Consider the following 21,357-nt stretch of genomic DNA (forward strand, 5'->3'; position numbering starts at 1 on the left):
CTATCTTTATTTTGGACCAACCGCCATGATCACAACCACAACATCAACCACCGACCACAACCACCGCTTCACCACAACCGCCACGACCTTCACGTCACACCTCGCAACCGTAGCATCGCCACCGTTCTTGCCCCGCTGTGGGTACCGGTGTTGGATTCGTGCAGAGCGCGCGTCGAACAGCGTGTACAAAATCACGGATTTTGTGCTTCAAAAACGGATCAAAAACGACACACGCCCACTTTTTGCCGTCCAATCGGTGAGCGAGGGGCGAATTGGCCCCGCCCCCAGGGCGATCGATATATGCAAATTTGTGGATCAAAAAGCCTTCACGCCCACTTTTTCTCGGGCCAATGGGGAGCGAGGTGAAAGGTCAAAGGGAGGGGGTCAAAGGCGAAGTTACGGGGGGATAAAAGGACGGTGTTCGTCAGTCAGGAAAAGGAGAACGAGAACGAGAACGAAAGGAGAACGAGAACGAGGAGGAGAAGGAGAATGAGAAGGAGTCGGAACGGAGGGGACGAGTGTGGAAGTCTGGAGCCCGAGGCCTGCAGTGGCTGGAGAAGCTGAAGAGAGTCAGACGAGGGGGTGCTCGCGTCGGTGCCGGGAGCTGCACGCCCGAGGGAGGCCGGCAGCGCGACCTGGCCGAGGTGGAGACGCACACCAGGGATAATAAAGATCCTCTATACCCCGAGCATCAGCAACCCCCTCCTGTTTCCCCCCGCGCTGAGATAGTGCGACAAAGGGGGCCCCTTTTCCCACCCCCTGCCTGACACCGTCCACGAGGCCCGCGGGTTGCGGGGCCATCGCCGCTCCGCGTCTCATCACCAGACGGGTAGGCCCGACCCGGTCTCGGCCTCAGGCCTGCCTCATTCTTGAGGGTATTTCTTTTCCTTGGTTTTGGGTATGTGTTGTCGGCGCCGTCTGTGAAGTAGAATTGTATAAGTGTTGCCGTGTGCTCGGTAGTCGGTATTAGCTCTGCACTGTGTTTTCACTTTTATGTTTGCTTTTTGTGTAAATGGAATTGTGTTTTCTTTTTTTTGTGTGCATTTGGTGGAATTGTATTTGTGTGCTTCCCGTGTGCCGCGAATAAATGTGCTTTATTGTTGAACTGTTCTCCCGCTTCGCTTCGTCTTTTCCTCCATTGAATCCCTATCTTGCTTCACGTAAAGGGTTGGTAGTGGGCTGAATACGCCCGATAATTAATCGAACCGTCGAGGTCGACGATAACACCGCTCGGTTATTCTGATAGTACGGAACGGGTCGCTTAAGTGGCCCGTGTCCGAAGTCGACCTGCGGCGAGGTGCGATCGCCCGGTCTACCCTCCGTGTGGGTACTTAGGTAGGTCGAATTTGGCGAGCAACCCTATCCCACGCGGGGGCTGATTGGCTCGATCGCGGTGAGACCGAAAGGTCCACCCGTGACTGGTTCCCGGCGTTAGTCCGAGAGGGTCACGACTGGATTGTCCGTCCGGTGGGCGACGTGCCGCGATTCGAGTTACGTGGCCGTTCGCACGCCGGCGGGCGCGAAATCCGCAACAATACGTTAAGGTCCAATAATAAGTAATTAATAGATTTACTCACGGTCCAACTCAACGTTTAAACAGTGCACAATTAATAAACACTAGCCGAAACCCGTCACAGACGGATTCCGTTCCATGAGCCCAATATGACAACCAGTGGCGTCTCTTGTAAGAGCCGGATCCCAGTCGATGTACTCCATGGCCTTACCTAATGAGGCCTACAAAACGTCCTGTACACGACATTTTTGGTGTACACTACTCCTTGTGAAGAAGTCCCCTGATTTGTGCACGTGTCTACTTTGACGTACAAACACCGTGTCAAAACTTCTCAGGTCACAGTACCGAGAAAAACGTGACGCGACCGCTAGGAGGAGCACAAAATTGGTCCTTCAGTATTAATATATCGATACAATGTTTCTTGTTACATTTTTTGTGTCAAATTCACATTCTAAGGTAGTCAGCATGTGCAGAAGAGTGTTTTACATTGCAGACGCTATTTTCGAGGAGTGGAATTGCACCTCTCAGTGGTGACGGTCTGTCAACGACAGACGTAATGACGTCAGTGAATGACCGATGATGTCATGACATCCTTACGCCTCTCAGCGGTGACGTCACACGTCGCCATGTAAACGAATGTAAAACGAAAAGTGTTTATTCTGCTTCAGAGTTGAAGTTTGACTATTGCCACTATGCGCGATGCACTCTTACAGATACGAAGTTTCTTTCAATCCGCCTTTTATAAGCCCCGGGCGAAGGGTGGGGTGACGACCCGAAGCGACGCACCGTCACCCCAATCGCACATCCGACGTGACATGGCCCAGAGCCTCGCACCACCCCATGACCCCCCCCCACGACCCCCGTCCCTCCCGCCCATCCTGCCATGTTCTGGTGACTGGACGAAGGTCGCGTCGGCGCCGCGCGCCCATTCGGGCAACCCCGGCGAGACGCGGCCACCGCTGCCAATGCGCCTGGCCCGTCCCCACGCCACGCTGCCCGAGCGGCCTGGGCTGTGCAGCCTGCCTCTGCTTGGTGGTGAACTATATCAATGCGGAGGTGCGAGGAGGCGCGTGATGATTTTTCCCGTGTGTGGGAGGCGTTGGTGGTCAAGGTGGTGAGCTTTTGGTGAACACAGGTTGAGCAAGGTGAGATCCCGTTGTAAATTGGTGCGCAGATTTGAATGAAAGGGTGTGCCGTACACGTGCCGGGCAGCGAGTTTGTTCATGTGGTAATTCTTTCACAGATGGCTGCCTGGGTGCTGTGCCTGTTTCGATTTGCAACATGGTTAAAAGGAAAGAGTTGGATGGAAATGAGGATTGAAGATAGAGATATAGTTATTAGACCTAGCTATAAGACCCAGCTCTTAGACCCATGCAATGCACTTCGTCCCGTTTACCCATTAGACATGAGGGGAAGGTTTGACTGCATGAAGACTAACAAAATAACTGCCTGGGGATCACTGTATTTTGGGTGCCATTGCCTTAGAGGCATGCAGTTTTGCAGAACCGCAACAATATATAGCAATAGTAACAGTAATGATCGTGGTATAACATATAATATATAACATATAATGGAGCTTTTAAAAGCAACAACCTCCGAGCCCCCCTACCATGTACTCGTGCAGACAAAGTTAATTGTGTTGTGCAATGTTGGTCCAAATGTCCCAGTGACTGCATTTCATATATTTTACATCGTATAAGTTAATGCGACCACTTGTTCTTCTCAGCAATGTCACCTTGACACTGGTGACATTAAAACTTCATTTTTACGTTGAGAAATTTTTCCCCAATAAGTCGCAACATGAAACACAAGCATGAAGCAAATACTAAGATATATAATTCCTAATTTTTATCACATCGCTAATCACATCTTAACATCATCGTTGGTCTGTACTCTGTAGTTTTCCTTTTAATAATATAACTAAAGGATAAACTGATATGTTAACATATTTAAGAACATTATCAACTAATATACACCTTGTGATACCTTTTGATTAAAAACAGTTTATATAGAAATTAAACATAGGAGTTAAACACACGTGTTATCTTCATGTGTATAAGTCAAATTTAATATTTAAATATTAAAGGAGAAATTACTTTGCATTTCATTGAACGAGTACACATCCTTTAAAGTGATTTATTGTCAACAAAAGTAACATTTTGGGGAATATGACAAATGTCACACTTATACATTAACCATTAGTACAGTAAAAATAACAAATAACGGCAAAGGACTTAAAAACAACTTAGACACGAGTGCTCCATTACTACACACCGCTTTAATAAACCACACAAATTACACACTTATTGCAAATATATATATATATATATATATATATATATATATATATATATATATATATATATATATATATATATATATATATATATATATATATATATATATCTTCGATCTATATATTACGAAAACTCATATCTTGTATGTTCCCGAAATACAGCCAAAACGGTACACGATAGCACAAAAATTTTAGGGCCACCTTACTCACCATTCTCCTGCGGTGTGCAGTATTAAGTTTCGTTCAAATCGGGCAACGAAAAAAATTATTCAAAAATCAATTCCCGATTCAGTCAAGTACTCTTCGCGAGAATTTGACAATGCAAACAACCTCAGCGGTATAGTTTTCTGGAGCTAACTTTTATTTCTTGAAAAAAATTTTTTTTTCATCAACCGCTGTCACAACGGGAACCCAACGGGTTTACGGGTCGTCTAGTATATTATATATGTGAACATTCGATGTATTAAAAAAAATAGAGGACATAAATATGATCTTGCATGTGAGTTCCAATAAAGATGTTAGAGTTCAACATAAGTGTGGCAAAAAATGCAGTAAACACTGCAAACAGACATCTAACTCCAGTTTTCCAGATGCAAATTTGAAAAATATGTTTGTAAAATATAAACTAATATTGCAACAAACACTCCAAGGTTACTTTTTGTCGAGAAAACCAATTCTGACCTTATTTAGATGATTCATTAGCTTATTTTAGCCTGAAATTGTGTTTGCCTGAACCTAGCTTTTCTGCTTATTTTCACCAATTCATTCATTTTGGTCGGATTTGACATTCCGACCAATTTCTGTACTCACAACTATCCCCTTCACACTGTAATATGATTTTTTTTTCTTTAAAAAAAAATCAAACATGATAAACCCTAATCGTAATCCTAATAGCTCAGAAGCCGCTGTAGTTTGATTCCAGACATGCGATGGTGCTCAGATTTTAACATATCCTCAGGGAAGTATTTGCAGTTAAGCATACCAAATTTTGAGGTTCTTTCTCAAATAATAACAGAGATATTGGAGGCATCATCTTAGCCAATCAGAAGTGAGATATAATTGCGAATTTTTAATTGTTTTTTCAAAACATATATTAACACCTAACTTGCTGATTTGAATATCCAAATGATCATCTTTTTTCATGTTTACAAGTGCAACAATGTTAAGTATGTTGCTATGTTTAAACATATTATTTTTTCAACATAGTTTACTTGAGGAACGATTGCTTAAAGGCCCAGTCACACCTTGACGTTTTAGCCAGCAATGGCAACGTATTAAAATGTATGTAAAACGCTGGCTTACGTTGAACTTTTGATGTTTTTATTAAAGATTCGGACGTATTCATAACGACCTGGTCTTATGCATAACGTATTAGTAACGGACAAAGAATGTTTCGTTGTGTTATAGATAACTTATACCAACGAATGCTGAACCTGTTGTCGGCCTTCACAACCTATGCCCAACGATAGTCTAACTTAGGCATAGCGCGCTGCACGCATCGCCGACGATGACGTGGCGTAGGTTATGAAAAGGCTGCCGCACAACGATTCAAATCATAACCGCCGCAGAAATGGAAGTGTCAACATCGCAGTCACACCTTGGCGATCTTGCCAGCGTATGCCGACCTCTGAAAAATGCGTCTAAAACGCTGGCGCACGTCGAATACGGTATGGGTAAGTTTGGTATGCGTGACTAGAATGCTAAAGTACGCTATCACACGTCGTATTAAATGGAGTACGTCTTGTAATTTTAAACATGTTGAAAATTTTACGACGTACTTGCCGTATGACACACGCTCCGCATGCGATGGGAATAAGTTGTACGCACGATATGCGATCGTTGACACACATCGACACACGTTACTTGAAAGGTACTCATAAATCGAAACACGTCAAGGTAATGGTTAGCGTCAGTGTTCCAGACTCCCAGTTTTTTTTTTCTTCGGTATGACGGTGTTCAGTGTACAGTGCGGTTAAGATTTAAATCGTTGAGCAGCAGCCTATTAATTATATTATATTATAACCACACTAGAAATCGAAGTGTCAAAATCACCATCATACCGAAGGAAGGAAGAAAAAAAAAATAATAAAACCAGGGAGTCTGGAACACTGACGCCAACCATTACCTTGATGTGTTTCGACTTATGAGCACCTTACAAGTAACGTGTGTCGATGTGTGTCACCGATCGCGTAACGTGAGTACAACACATTACTCATAGGTTAGAAATAAGTTTCAGGTACGCTAAACATTACCTCGACGTGTTTCGACTTATGAGTAACTTACAAATAACGTGTGTCGACGTGTATCAATGATCGCGTGACGTGCCTACAACTTATGGCCAGCGTTATGCGAAACGTGCGAGTCGTACGCTGGCATAAGTCTTAAAATTTCAAGCATGGAAAATTTGAGGACAACCGAAAAGTACAACGTTTAAAGCCAGCGTACAACGACGTATGGCAGTGTTTTTCAGCGTGCTCTCAATGTTATCAAAACTTACCCATAACGTATTCGACGTGTACCAGCGTTTTAGACAAATTTCCCAAAAATCGGCATAAGCTGGCTAAAACGTCAAGGTGTGACTGGGCCTTAAGGCAGTACATAGATGGATGACTCGTTCACAGTTTCGTTTTTACACTCCAAAACCTCATTCTTATTACTAGACGGAAAATGTCCCTTATTTTTGTGTAGCACTTAAAACTAAAGCATTGGTAGCGTTTAAAGTTCAACCATTTAGTGTTTAGGTTTAAAGTGCTCTTTGAAAGAACAGAATGTGTTTTAGATCTTGTGCCATTACACGAAGGTACGATGTTCGCGTTTAATATCTCCAAAAATATGGAACATTGGTCGGGGTTATTTTAATTTTTCTCTGTGCAGGATTGTTTAATTTTGTCCATTAATCCTTTATAATCACCTTCTTCATGGTTGCATGGAACGAGAGTTTTCGCGGGAAACCAATTAAGCCTGGTTACTGTACGTGCAGGTTCTAGCTGCTGCACACAATTCTTTACTGTACACTTTTTATTTCCACTGTACCCTAAAAGTTTTGCCTGACTCGAGCCGGAATCGGGCCGAGTCCGAGTTCTTGGCATTCAGAGTCCAAGTCCGAGTCCGTTTTCCCCCAAAAGTGGACTCGAGGCCTACATCACTGGCAGACACACCACAGGAGATAGACCAGATGGTGTGACAAGACTGAAATACTGCAAGCTGTTTCTGGTGGGACACAGCTTGAACGTGTGCAGGGTGCAAAAGTGACTCACATCCTCTGCAGAATGACCCGGTCGAGGCAGGAGTGTATCTGGCTTTGGGCCAAATGGTGAGTGAGAGGAGAGGAGAGGGGAGGCGTGGCTGGCTTGGCGGGGGCGTATTATCATGCGGCAGCACGAGTCGATCTCCTACAGCCTCTCCACAATCGGTCCCAAGCATCTGCAAATTGCCCCTCACTGCCTGCTCTTTTATTGTTTGGTGGCAATTGGCCTCAGAGTTTGGGTGTGATTCGTGCTTCACACAGACACACATACACACACAGAAAATTATTTATAAGGCCCCTCACGGCCCATACAACTCCAATCCTTGGCTATCGCTGGTCAGATATGTCCAATGAACGGTTGCTGAGAGAGACTCAGATAAGACATGTTACCTGGACAGTCCATGAGCATCAGCTACGGCTGTATGGACATGTAGCTCGCTTTCCTCACACTGATCCTGCTCACCAGATACTCTCAACGAGGGAGCCTCATGAATCGAGGAGGCCAACGGGCCGACCACGTGCCTCGTGGTTGCTGCAGGTTGATCGGCATCTCAAAGAGATGGGGATGGGCCAGGCATCTGCCTGAGGGTTGACCAGACGGAGGACCCTGGTGTACCGGCAGAAAGTGGACTCAGCAACGCGCTGCTCCGGCAAATGCTCCCACACCTGACCTGACCTGACCTGATGACTCTTGTTGCTGGGTGTTTCTACACATGCGTTCCGAGCATTCTGGGATGGATTATGTTATTGCGAAAGTCCCACATAAACAGAATTTCCAACGAACTCCATTTTCTGCTGTGAAATTGGATTTTTCTCGCATTTTTTTTTTCTGAACCCATTTTTGTTTCCTGTTTATGAATTGTTAACATGTTGTGATGGTGAGTGATGGTCCGCTCTAAATGTTATTTTGTGTATTGTTTAAAGCGGGTTTTGTTTGTATTACAGATCCTATAGTGGTGGTGAAGGTGGAACCTGAACCTACAGATGGTTTTCCCTCACAAGGTAAGAATCCATCATAACATCGTGCATTAAGTTTTCTGTAAGACCCATGTTTCCATTTCTTCCCAAAAGTATTGGGACCGCACACACTAACTTGAAAGGAACCATCCGAACCTGCATGTACATGTTTTCCACACAATTCAAAGCAGCTTGTTCATCATTTCACAATCAGGATATTTATCCTCAAGAACACAAATATTGATTGACGTACCCAACTCGCGCGTTCAAACAAAGGATGAAGGAAAGGCTTTCTCTTGTAAAATCCAGGTGAGTCCTTCATTCAAAACGTTGTCAAATAAGTGCCTGTGCTGGATGAGGTGTGACATGGTACTCATAAAAGAAAGCACCATATTGGATACAGTTCCAATGTAGAAAATAATTTGATCCAGATGATGAACAGCACCTTTTTTCAAAGGTAAAAACCCAGTTCTGTCCTGATATAGGATTCTGTGCGGGTGAAACGGCTCCAATGGATGCTGGATGTCTCCATCGGATTTCAAGTGATGTCCATGTGAAGGAAGAGCCGAGTGAAGATTCTCTCTTAGTCGACGGTGAGTTCCGTGAGGCTTGTGTTGTCTCTTTGCGATGCTTCCCTGCATATTATTCCATTATTTACTTTTCTGAAATCTCAGGAACAGGAAGATCATTCCTGTTTTGACAAAGTGCATGGTTCATTCTTGTAAATAGCTTGTTGATAACCACAAACATTGGTTTGAATAAAACGTACCAAACCTGGTCACAGCAGTTTTGGTTGTTGTGAAATTGTTTTCCTTGCGTTGTATTCCTGGTCGTGGTAGTTCAGGAAGCAGTGAGCACACACATCTTTATGAATAGCGCAGTCATGTGTGTCTCGGTTGTGGTGTTTGGTTTCTGGGAAGGGCCGTCTAAATATGATAATAACGGTACAATGGGTTCATGACTCGCATTGTAAGAGTGATTCTTGCACTTGTTATACAGTTATTCTTGAAAAGATAACCAATATTATTAATCTCTATCCTATGAAACTACTTTTCCACATTTACATGGTTGGAATGGAAAGATGGCCTTCCAAAGTTGATTTTTTATATTCTCAGGTCCTTTTTACCGTGATGACAGATATGATCTAAAAATGGTTTGGACAAGCAAATCAGGAGATGGAAATGTCCACACACGCTTGATGTTCATGGAGACACTTGTCAGCAGGTTCAGAATGTTCTTGAGAAATTTTGAGACCCTTTTGACTCCCACGTAGAGGGTATAATTTCAATCCTTACACAGAATTGGAGTTGTCAGTTGATCAGAGATTTCTCCAAACCATCTGAACAATACTTGGCATTATCAAGTACCTGAAAGTTCCATAGCACTTTGTGGGCCAAAGATCTATGATGTGTGTTGATACTTTCGACCTCTGTGATACATTTGCAGTCTTCTATGTACCATTTATTACAAAGTGATGGGAGACATGTACTTTCCAAGCACACATTGTCAAATAAGTGCTTGTGTATTGCATAATGCACAAGGACATCCCCTATCCCTACATGCAAAGATAGTGTGACGGACAGACGGACGGAGGGACAGATAGATAGACGGAGCCTTTTACAATACTCGTGGGGAACTCATTGGAAACCCATTTTTCATTAGTTTTTATTAGCCCGTCCCCCGCGCAGCGGAAGATGGGGTTTTGCAATCACTTCTGTGTGTCCGTCTGTCCGTCTGTCCATCTGTCTGTGTGTCTATCGAGGCCGTAAATTTTTTATCATTTGAGCTTTTATCATGAAATTTTCAACAAAGCTTTATAATGAGAATATGGAGAAGATAAATAAATTTTTATGAAAATAATTTTTGTTATTATTGTTCGACCCTATTTTTTTTTGGTGCCTATTTATTTATTTATTTATTTATTTATTTATTACTCCGCCACCAAAGGTGAAGGATGTTATGTTTTCATTCCTTTCTGTCTGTTTGTTTTTAATTGCCGGAATCCTTCGGATTTCGGCAATTATGTTGGTCGGTTGTGTGTGTCAGTCTGTGTGTCTGTCTGTCTGTCTGTTTGTGTGTTTGTTTACCCTGTAGCAGCCACACCGTTTCAGCGATCATGTTCCAAACTGGGTACAGACGTCGGCCATGGTCCAACTTCGACACTTGTCGTTTTTGGTGAATCTCGGTCAAAGGTCAAGGTCACCGAAAAACCGAAATTCTTATTTTCGCAATAACGTCCGCTAAAATGGTCGTATCGACTTCAAACCAAATCCAAAATGTGCATCTTCCAATTCTGCATCCAGCCATATGTCTCATTGGGGTGTCACACCAACACCCTTCTTAGCGGTCGTGGGTCAAATGTCAGGGGGGGTCGGGTCAAAACTTTCAAATTGCGATAAAAATGCCATTTCAAGTCTGATTCACTTCCAAGTTATGATCATGACCAAACTAAGTGCTATAACACATTAAACAGTAGCACTATCGACTTGTAAGAACCAAATTGATGTCCAGGTTTTTGTTTTTTCAGAGATCATATAGATCTTTCGGAGATCATGGAGATTCAGAGATCAAGCCTGGTGTTGGCGCAGTGGTTAGGACAGTGGCTTTGGACCCAAAAGGTCCTGAGTTCAAGCCCCGTTGGGACACTGAATTAATATATATATATATATACCAAGTCGAAAACACCAGGGGGTTGACTCAGCCTGCCATCCTTCCGAGGTCGGCGAAATGAGTACCAGTTGTACTGGGCCCGGTGTATGCCCCGGTTAGAATATGTGTACCATATCCCTGTGTGTCGTAAGAGGTGACCAGGGTTGCGTCAGGAAGGGCATCCGGCGTAAAAACCTATGCCAAATCATTATGCGGACAACAAAACGAATTTCCATACCGGATCGTTCGAAGCCCGGGTTATCAACGACCGCCACCGGTACCGGTGGACAGCAGGGTACCAGTGGAAATTGTGCTACTGCTGGGCGAAGGAGGAGAAGGTGAGTCCGGAGGCAGTGGGAAAGGGGGAAGGGTAGAAGTGTGCAGGTGAGAGTTGGAACTCTGAATGTTGGGACGATGACTGGCAAAGGGCGAGAGTTGGCTGATATGATGGAGAGAAGAAAGGTGGACAGACTGTGTGTACAAGAGACCAAGTGGATGGGGAGTAAGGCGAGGAGCATTGGAGGTGGTTTCAAACTGTTCTACCATGGTGTGGATGGGAGGAGAAATGGTGTCGGGTAATCCTGAAGAAGGATTATGTCAAGAGGGTATTGGAGGTGAGGAGAGTGTCTGACCGAATGATGAGTGTGAAGTTAAAAATTGAAGGGGTGATGATGAATGTCATCAGTGCATATGCCCCACATATGGGGTGTGAGATGGAGTATAAAGAAGATTTCTGGTGTGAGTTAGATGAAGTGGTGGAGAGTGTATCCAAGGATGAAAGAGTGGTGATTGGAGCAGATTTCAATGGACATGTTGGGGAAGGGAATAAAGAGGATGAGGAGGTGATGGGTAGGTACGGTCTCAACAAGAGAAATGTGGAAGGGCAAATGGTGGTAGAGTTTGCAAAAAGAATGGAAATGGCAGTGGTAAATACGTATTTCAAGAAGAAGGAGGAACACAGGGTGACATACAAGAGTGGAGGAAAGTGCACACAGGTGGATTACATCTTAAGCAGGAGATGCAACCTGAAAGAGATTAGTGACTGTAAGGTGGTGGCAGGGGAGAGTGTAGCTCGACGGCATCGATTGGTGGTCTGTAGGATGACTTTATAGGTGAGGTTGAGGAAGAGAGTGAGGGCTGAACCAAGGATCAGATGGTGGAAGCTGAAGGAGGAAGACTGTTGCGTGAAATTTAGGGAGGAGGTGAGACAGGCGTTGGATGGTGGTAAAGATGGGTGGGATGATTGGGCAACTACAGCAGAAGTGGTGAGGGAGATAGCTAGGAAGGTACTTGGTGTGACATCTGGACAGAGGAAGGAAGATAAGGAGACTTGGTGGTGGAATGAGGAAGTACAGGAAAGTATAAGGAAGAAGGGGTTGGCAAAAAGGAAGTGGGATAGTCAGAGAGATGAAGAAAGTAGGCAGGAGTACAAGGGGTGGTGGCGAAAGGCAAAAAGAGAGGTGGCAAAGGTGAAGGAAAAGGCATATGACGAACTGTATGAGAAGTTGGATACAAAAGAAGGGGAAAAGGATTTATACCGATTGGCAAGACAGAGGGACCGAGCTGGGAAGGATGTGCTGCAGGTTCGGGTGATAAAGGACGTAAATGGGAATGTGCTGACGAGCGAGGAGAGTGTGTTGAGAAGGTGGATGGAGTACTTTGAGGAGCTGATGAATGAAGAAAATGAGAGAGAGAGAAGGTTGGAAGAGGTGGAGATGGTGAATCTGGAAGTGGGGTGGATCAGTAAGGATGAAGTGAGGACTGCTATGAAGAAGATGAAAAGTGGAAAGGCGGTTGGCCCAGATGGTATACCAGTGGAGGCATGGAAGTGCTTAGGAGAGATGCCAGTGGGGTTGTTAACCAGATTGTTTAATAAAGTCTTGGAAAGTGAGAGGATGCCGGAGGAGTGGAGATTAAGTGTACTGGTTCCGATTTTCAAGAATAAGGGTGATGTGCAGAGCTGTGGAAATTACAGAGGGATAAAGTTGTTAAGCCACACCATGAAGTTGTGGGAAAGAGTAGTGGAAGCTAGGTTGAGAGGAGAGGTGACGATCTGTGAGCAGCAATATGGGTTTATGCCAGGAAAGAGCACCACTGATGCGATGTTTGCTTTGAGAATGTTGATGGAGAAGTATAGGGAAGGCCAGAAAGAGTTACATTGTGTGTTTGTGGATTTAGAGAAAGCTTATGATAGGGTGCCAAGAGAGGAGTTGTGGCATTGTATGAGGAAGTCGGGAGTGGTGGAGAAGTATGTGAGGATCGTGCAGGATATGTACGAGGACAGTGTGACAGCGGTGAGGTGTGCGGTAGGAATGACGGACCGGTTTAAGGTAAAAGTGGGATTGCACCAAGGATCGACTCTGAACCCTTTCCTGTTTGCAATGGTGATGGACAGGTTGATGGACGAGATTAGACTGGAGTCCCCATGGACTATGATGTTCGCGGATGACATCATGATCTGTAGGGAGAGTAGGGAGCAGGCTGAGGCGAGCCTTGAGAGGTGGAGGTACGCACTGGAGAGAAGGGGAATGATAGTCAGTCGGAGTACGATGGAGTACATGTGGGTAAATGAGAGGGAGGGTGGTGGTATGGTGTGGTTGCAAGCAGTTGAGGTGGGGAAGGTGGATGGGTTTAAATACTTGGGATCAACTGTCCAAAGTAACGGAGAGTGTGGGAGAGAAGTGAAAAAGAGAGTGCAGGCAGGATGGAGTGGGTGGAGAAGAGTTGCAGGAGTGATTTGTGACAGAAGGGTAGCTGCAAGAGTGAAGGGGAAAGTATACAAGACGGTAGTGAGACCAGCTATGTTGTATGGTTTGGAGGCGGTGGCACTAACAAAAAGACAGGAAGCGGAGCTGGAGGTGGCAGAGTTAAAGATGCTGCGATTCTCGTTGGGAGTGACGAGGATGGACAGGATAAGGAATGAGTGTATTAGAGGGACAGCGCAGGTAGGACGGTTTGGAGACAAAGTGAGAGAGGCGAGATTGAGATGGTTTGGACATGTGCACAGGAGGGAAGCGGAGTATATCGGGAGAAGGATGTTGATGATGGAGCCGCCAGGCAGGAGGAGAAGAGGAAGGCCAAAGAAGAGGTTCATGGATACGGTGAGGGCGGACATGCGGGTGGTTGGAGTGTCAATGGAAGATGTGGAGGATAGAGCGAAATGGAGACGGTTGATCCGCTGTGGCGACCCCTAACAGGAGCAGCCAAAAGAAGAAGAAGAAGAGAGATCATGGAGATAATATTACAAAGTTATTCCGGCAATTCCTTGCTCAACGAGCAATTTCATTTCTTTGTTTGTGTGCAGGATATCTCAAAAAGTTGTGGACACATCCGGATGAAATTTTGTGAACAGGTTGGGTGTGTGACAAGGACAAACCGAATGGATTTTGGTGAACATTCGGATCCAGATCCGACTACTATAATTTTTGAAGTGCTTCTACACAATTGAGAGATGGGGTTAAACTGATATATAGCACGATATCTTATAAAGTCGTCGATGGATTCGGATGAAACTTGGTGGACAGGTTGTGTGTGTTGCAAGGACGAATTGATTCGATTTTGGTGAAGATCCGAATCCGGATCTGAATTCGAGTTATTTCAATTTTATAGTGATTCTTCACCGTTGAGAGAGAGGGTCAAAAACGATATATAGCAAGATATTTCAAAAACGTAATGGGCCCGATGTGTTCTCGTGGAGCAAGCATTGCAGGGCGGAGGTATGTATGTGCTCTACCGAGTGCACTTTTGGTGTTTAACCTTTTTTTGCTCGAAAAGCAATTTTTTTTTTTTTGCTCCATTATTTTTTAATTATCTTTTTTTTTTCCAGCAACCACTAGTCTGATTGACACAAAATTTTCAGGGTTGGAGCAACCCCTCCTCCACCCCCATGGAGATTAGTTGTGTCATATTAGTCATATCATAGAGATTAGCCATATCATAAGTCGTGTGAAACGACAGCCATCTTGGATTAAGTGCAAAAAATTAAGGCATCTCATCCTCGAAACCCCTGATCAGAAAAAATTGAAACTTGGCACATCTCATTCTACTCCCAATGGGGAATAAAGGATTGTAATGATGACATCATGGGTGAAGTGATAGACTAGCCATAAATGTTTTGATCAAATCCTTGTTTACCATTGAGATTCAGTGTGTATGTCCAGACTGTAACATTTTTACCAATTGAGCTTTTGTCATCAAATCTTCAACAAACCTTTATGATGAGGTTATGGAGAAAAGAAATGAATAAAATGTACAATTTTTTTTAATCTGTCGTTTTGTCCAAGTTTAGTTGGAGTAGAAAATGGGTGTGGATGGGCTTTTCATTTTGAGATGCTTTCTAGTTATTATTGTTATTGTTCAATCCTTTTTGGGGTTTTTTTTTTTGCGATTTTATTTTTTTAACACTTTTTTTTTCTCAGTAACCACTTGTCCGATTGATGCAAAATTTTCAGGGCAGGAGCGACCCCCCCCCCCCATGGAGATTATTCTAGTTATAATTGTGATGGCATAGGTCATGTAGTTTGGTAGCCATCTTGGATTAAACACAAAACATTCAAACATTTTATCTCTGAAACTGCTGATCGGAAAAATTTGAAACTTGGCACACCTCATTCTACTCCCAATGCAGAGTATGGGATTGTAAGGATGATGTCATTGGTGAAGTGGTAGACAGCCATAAATGTTTCAATCAAAATCCTTATTTACCATTAAGATTCAGTGTGTATGTCCAGGCCATAACATTTTTACGAATCGATCTTTTGTCATCAAATCTTCAATACACCTTTATGATGAGATAGTGGAGAACACAATGAATAAAATGTCCATTTTTTTGAGTGTTGTTTTTGTCAAGTTTAGTTGGAGTACAAAGTGGACACGCAGGCTTTTCATTTTGAGATGCTTTCTTTTTTGCAATTTTCTACCTCTTCCCCCACTGGCACACATATAATTGTCTCACTCAAAAATGGAGATTAATGACCAAGTGAAGTTTATCATTTCCTCATTCATTTCTTTTTAAGATCCATACCATTGTGTTGATGCTGTTTTTACATCCCTCTGACACACCTACTGACTTTTTTTCTGCAGAGAAATCAACGACTATCCTCAAGACGTTTTCGTGTACCAAGAATGTTCATACCTTTACCGAGAGATCATTGCATCAAAACCAGAAGAGTCATTGTGCGAAGCCCAAGGATTACAAAGACAATTGTTCTCATGACCAGGTAAAGGTGAAGAGTGACACGTGTGAAAAGATCCACAACTGCACTGAATGCAATAAATTATTTAGTTGTTCCTCAGCTCCTCAGGTACACACGAATACCCACAACGTTACAAATCCGAACAAGAGTAGGAGGAGGAGGAGGAGGAATAAAGCATCTGAACAGAACTCAACCCACCAAGTCCGTTTGAGGATTTGTACAGGGGAGACACCATTCAGGTGCAGTGTATGTCAGACGTTTTATCGGAATAAATCCACTGACGAGAATCACAAGAAGACCCATACTGGAGAAAAGCGTCACAAGTGCACGATATGTCAGAAATCATTTTATAGAAAATCGAAATACGAGGAACACTGGAGGACTCACACTGGGGAGAAGCCACATAAGTGCAGTGTGTGCTGTAAATCATTCTGTCGCATATCAGGCCTAAAGGCACACATGATGACCCACACTGGGGAGAAGCCGTTTAGGTGCAGTTTGTGCTCCAAATCATTTGCTCGAAAAGCGACTTTACAAGCACACTTGGGGACGCACACCGGTGAGAAGCCATGTAAGTGCAGTGTGTGCTTTAAATCATTCTGTCGCATCTCGGTCCTTAAGGCACACATGATGACACATACCGGGGAGAAGCCGTTTAAGTGCAGTGTGTGCTGTAAATCATTTCTTCGGAAATCGACATTACAGGCACACTTAGGGACACACACTGGGGAGAAGGCGTATAAGTGCACTGTGTGCACTAAATCCTTTATTAAAAACTCAAACTATAAGGTACACATGAGGATTCATTCTGGAGAGAAGATAGCATCCGCAAATGGAGATAACAACCAACGAGAGAAGCTTTTCAAGTGCAGTGTGTGTCATAAATTATTCTGTAGTATCGTGACCTATCAGAATCACATGCGGACTCACACTGGGGTAAAGCTGTATAAGTGCACCTTGTGCAACAAATCATTTACGCATAGGTCAACGTATCAGGCACACATGCGGAAACACACCGGCGAGAAGCCATATAAGTGTACTGTGTGCAATAGAACATTCGGTCACATCTCAAGCTGCCAGGTACACAAAAGGACGCACACTGGCGAGAAGCCGTATAAGTGCAGTGTGTGTCATAAATCGTTCATAAAAAAGTCGAACTGTCAGGCACACATGAGAACCCATACTGGAGAAAAACCATTCAAATGTCCTGTGTGCAACAAGGCATTTAGTGAATCATCCAATTTATATCATCACCAAAAAATACATACAGGAGAGAAGCGCTTCCAGTGTTCTGTGTGCAACAAGGCATTTACTCGTTCATCAACTTTATATATACATCAACGAAGGGAAGAGAAAAAGCTTCGGTGAAGTTAATAACAGAAGAAGACAAAAACAGCTCTTTGAAACTACCATAACCGGAAAAGTTTCCACCGATAACTTAGGAAACGGAAGCAGAATGTGTCAATTCCCCCCCCCCCCGCCTCCCCAGAAAAAGGCTGGATTTATGAAGACCGAAAAGAACAAGGAGGTGGAATGGATCTGAAACTTGTTAAATAAAAAGCTGGATCTAAAGGAAGTGGCCCTGGTGATATTTTACAAAGAAAACCATTTATAAAACAACTCGACGAGAACGGCACTCGTAGAGCACACTATCTCGCCCTTCGCATTCATTCTGAACAAAAATACCATCGCGTTAACTTTACACCCTATTATGTCACATAGTTTCTAGGCATGGGTTATGAACGTCATAAATTTAATTCTTCACTCACATCCGGTTATAGATCTGATATAAGAAGTTTCAGATTTTTGGACAAGGATTTTAATTCAACCAATTGTGGCTGGAATACCACTTGGCTGGAATCCGCAAATAGCGGGGCATTGTTTCAATGGAAAAAGGGGGAATGGGTTCCCAGCGGTTTGCGATTCATGAGGGAAAATCAAGAATCCCTTGCAAAACAGTGAAAAACCATGAATACACCCGTGAAAATCATGAATATGCCTGCAAAAAAAGGCGAAAACACGAAAAAAAAAAACTGTGAATACACCTACGAAAACGTAAAAAAAACCCTGAATATACCCGTGAAAAACCGTGAAACACAGGGCCACAAATGTCGAAACAGGTCGCATTTTATAAACCGTGAATACATGGGGTCCACGAGTAGCGAATCCTGTTCAACATTCAGAGATAATCCTGAAAAACCCTTGGAACAAAGATTAAGGAACAATACTTCACAATTTCATCCTTGTGGCGTGATCGTTTAGGCCTGTCACATTTGCCACGGCGGCCGTGGGGGTCTCCAAAATCTACGACCACTAGCAATTATATGGCGGCCGCAGTATTTCCACGGTCACACAATGTAGCAGTCACATGTTTTTTATTTTTCGGGGAGCCGCACGGCATATTTAGAAATTATGGAGACCGAAAACGTGGAGTTGTCGTACGGTCTTTGATTTGATGTCGCACGGTGACCTTAAGGGGGCCCTGCGGCGGCCATAGAATTTTCAAGGCAGACGCAAGGTGCCCGCAGGGGGGGCCCTCAGGCGAACGTGCGGCCAGACGGACAGTAACGAGTGGGTTCATTTTATTATTATTTTTTTTTTCGGCTTGTCGAATTGCTACGGCGAACGTACAAATGAAAAAAGTTATAACTCCGCGTTATAATTCCACGGCGACCCCTACGGCCTGTAAAAGATAGCCAAACGGCGTAGGGCCACCCTGAGGCCACCGCAGAAACTCTGCGGCCGCCGCACGTTTCTGTCAATTCAGAGGGCGTACGGCCGCCATATCCTCTCCGTAGAGCAAATGTGACTTAGGCCTTACCAATATTGAGGTGGATACTTTGAGTCCTGGGAGGACTCCATTCTACGGTACATTCTGAAACCTGTACATAAAGATTATAGCCAAAGAGAAAAGCAATAGTCGTACACACACAATAAATAATAATGAAACGTCATTCAAACACCTTGGGGTAGATGAGGATCACCGAATGTACTGCAGACAAATACACAATACAAGAGTCGTGGAATACTGTGCGGAGAACACAATGAATGATGAACACACATCTCTCTCCAAAAAACAAAATCAAAGCTGTAAACCAGCTCTATCGCAGGACATCATGATGCAAGAGTAGATGGATAATCCAGATGCAAAAGGAATCTTCTAACTCTCCTCAGTGTTCAATAAAATAATTTTGGCCCAAAACTCGAGTTGGTGAAACATGAAGGAGGCAGAGGCCTGTTGGACCTGAATCATGTTAATTGAACTGTGGGATTGGCTATGAATTTATGAGAGAAATAGAGATCTTTGAATCCCATTTTACATGAGCACCAACAAAGCAAGGCTGGAAAGCTAACTCACTTTGGAAAACTTTTTTTCCAACAAGAAGCATGATTACAAAACGTAAGAACTGAAAGCGAAACAGAAGGGAACACAACATTCACAATTTTAAGCAAGACAAACGAAATTCACAAAACAAACCATTCAACTTCGATATTTTCATTTGTTGACATTAAAGAGAGATCAGCTGGATGGGAAATGTCCTCTTCTTCTTATGGAATGGACTGAAAAAGCTCCTTTACGAGCCTGAAATAATTGATCTCGAAATATAAACAACAATTTAGTGCATTGGTTGAACTGACTGTTTAAATGAGTTTTCATCTCGACAAATCCTTACAATGTTTATCTTACTGTTTTCCTGATTGTTTACTAATTTGCTAAGCCTGGTGTTGGCTTAAGAGTTGAGGTGGTTGGATTAAGATCTTGGGGTCTTGAGTTCAAGCCCCTATTGTGCTGTTGAAATAATACCAGGCCTGTCATCATTCTGAGGCTGGCGAAATGACTACCAGCTTGCTTGTAACAGGGGCACTGCATCAGTGGCACAGCTGTGCTTCCAGGAAATTATGCAACTGGCAACTACAGGCTGCATACAAAACAACAAGAACCAATTCACTCGTTTATAGTTTCTATTGCAAGAATAATTTTCTTGTTTTTTAAAAACAAAATGTTGTGAATTTGTCCTTTGAAAATGAATTAAAATCGTATTTTTTGATCCTCGTGGAGGATCTCTAAGTCTTACTCACGTTGTTGTTCTTGTGGACTTTTTTGTTTCACAGCCTACAGTTTTCATCGAAACTTCCTGAAACTTGGCATATACATGTAAAAATACTCTGCGCAGACAGTAACCATCTCCGATTTTGACAATTCCTCTGAGAAAAAAAAGTTGTGACGTCAAAATATCTCCGCTAATGGAAATCGCCGAAAAAATTATCTCCGAAACCAGGCAAGCTTTTTGAATCCTGTTTGCGGGAATCAAACAGGGCATTAGCAGAGATAAATTACCGCACATATGATACATCACAATGACGTCTTATCAATTTTTATGACGTCATTCCTATTTTTTGGCATTTTTTGTTTCACAACCCAGAGTTTTCATCGGATCTTCGTGAAACTTGCCATGTATAATCAGAAAGCCCACGCGCAGGCAGTAACCATCTCCGATTTTGGAAATTCATCCTAGAAAAAAAGTTGACGTCATAATATCGCCGCTAATGGAAATCGCCAAAACCATTATCTTGAATTTTGTTGTGGCAACTCAAGCTGTTTGAATTTTGTTTGCGGGAATCAAGCCGGGCATTAGCACAGATAATTTGTCGCAAACCTTATACATCACAATGACGTCATATTCGTTTTTATGACGTCATCATTAAGAGGACGAGGATCTTAGCTCATTCGAGCTTGTTAAAACTACATTTTCTTCAATTGTCACTGTGTTTATTATTTCAAATTGAACTTGAACATTCTATTCGTTTTTTTTTTTTTCCTTCACGCATATTCAAAATTATGTTTTAACAAATACATTTATCATCAGTGCCATTGCGTAGACTCTATGCCGTAGAGTGATGGTTGAAATGTTTTCGAAGCAGACATTAATAATATGCACCAAAAATCCAAATATTTAGAAATTCACTGATGAATGGTCCACAAGGATGGGTGATGGGATCGACTAGCATTTGATAGGATGAGAAGGCTGTAGAACGACGACGATGCCGATGCCATGACCAACCCCCAAAAATAGAAACAACACCAATAATCCTTGACAGTTGGGCTTGAAGTACCACCCACGGGGATGCGATGACATCATCTGTCATTGCGAACGCTTTGAGAAAATCCTCCTTTTGATTGCGCCAAATGGAATGAATGTGGGAGTTGTAAGTAAGTATAAAAACAAGAAGCACAATTGTAAGACTGTTTATTATGCCAACCAATTTTGGTGACGATGCACAAAGCAATGAGAGGGGCTAGCAATCGGGACACGCATCGTCGTATTATTTGCATCGATGGAAGATTTGAACGAATAAGCAGCTTTTTCATTTTATGTTTTTATTTATTTATTTAATTATTTATTATTTCTCAGTTGTCGCTAATGATATTGCAAGTTAATTCGAGAAAATACTGAATTTGAAAAGCAAAATATTCGGTTTTAACATCCACATGATAAAC

The 21,357-nt window shown here is 43.1% G+C and overlaps 1 protein-coding gene across 5 annotated transcripts in view; it reads left to right on the forward strand.

Annotated features, from left to right (window-relative positions):
• The window catches only part of LOC147010007 (uncharacterized), a 96,353-nt gene that overhangs the window by 32,946 nt on the left and 42,050 nt on the right, over positions 1-21,357 (forward strand). For 4 of the 5 annotated variants that reach the window (XM_085861039.1, XM_085861040.1, XM_085861041.1 and 1 more), the window contains exons 2-3: positions 8,002-8,058; positions 15,745-15,881. In XM_085861039.1, coding sequence (XP_085717165.1) covers positions 8,041-8,058; positions 15,745-15,881 — 155 coding nt within the window. In that variant the 5' untranslated portion in view covers positions 8,002-8,040. Of the gene's footprint in view, positions 1-8,001; positions 8,059-8,498; positions 8,607-15,744; positions 19,933-21,357 lie in introns of those variants that run through there. The other variant, XM_085861037.1, reaches the window with a different exon arrangement.

This window comes from Eptatretus burgeri, chromosome 17 (assembly GCF_056783735.1).
Source record: "Eptatretus burgeri isolate ZD-2024b chromosome 17, Ebu_testis_v1, whole genome shotgun sequence".
Classification (NCBI taxonomy): Eukaryota; Metazoa; Chordata; class Myxini; order Myxiniformes; family Myxinidae; genus Eptatretus; species Eptatretus burgeri.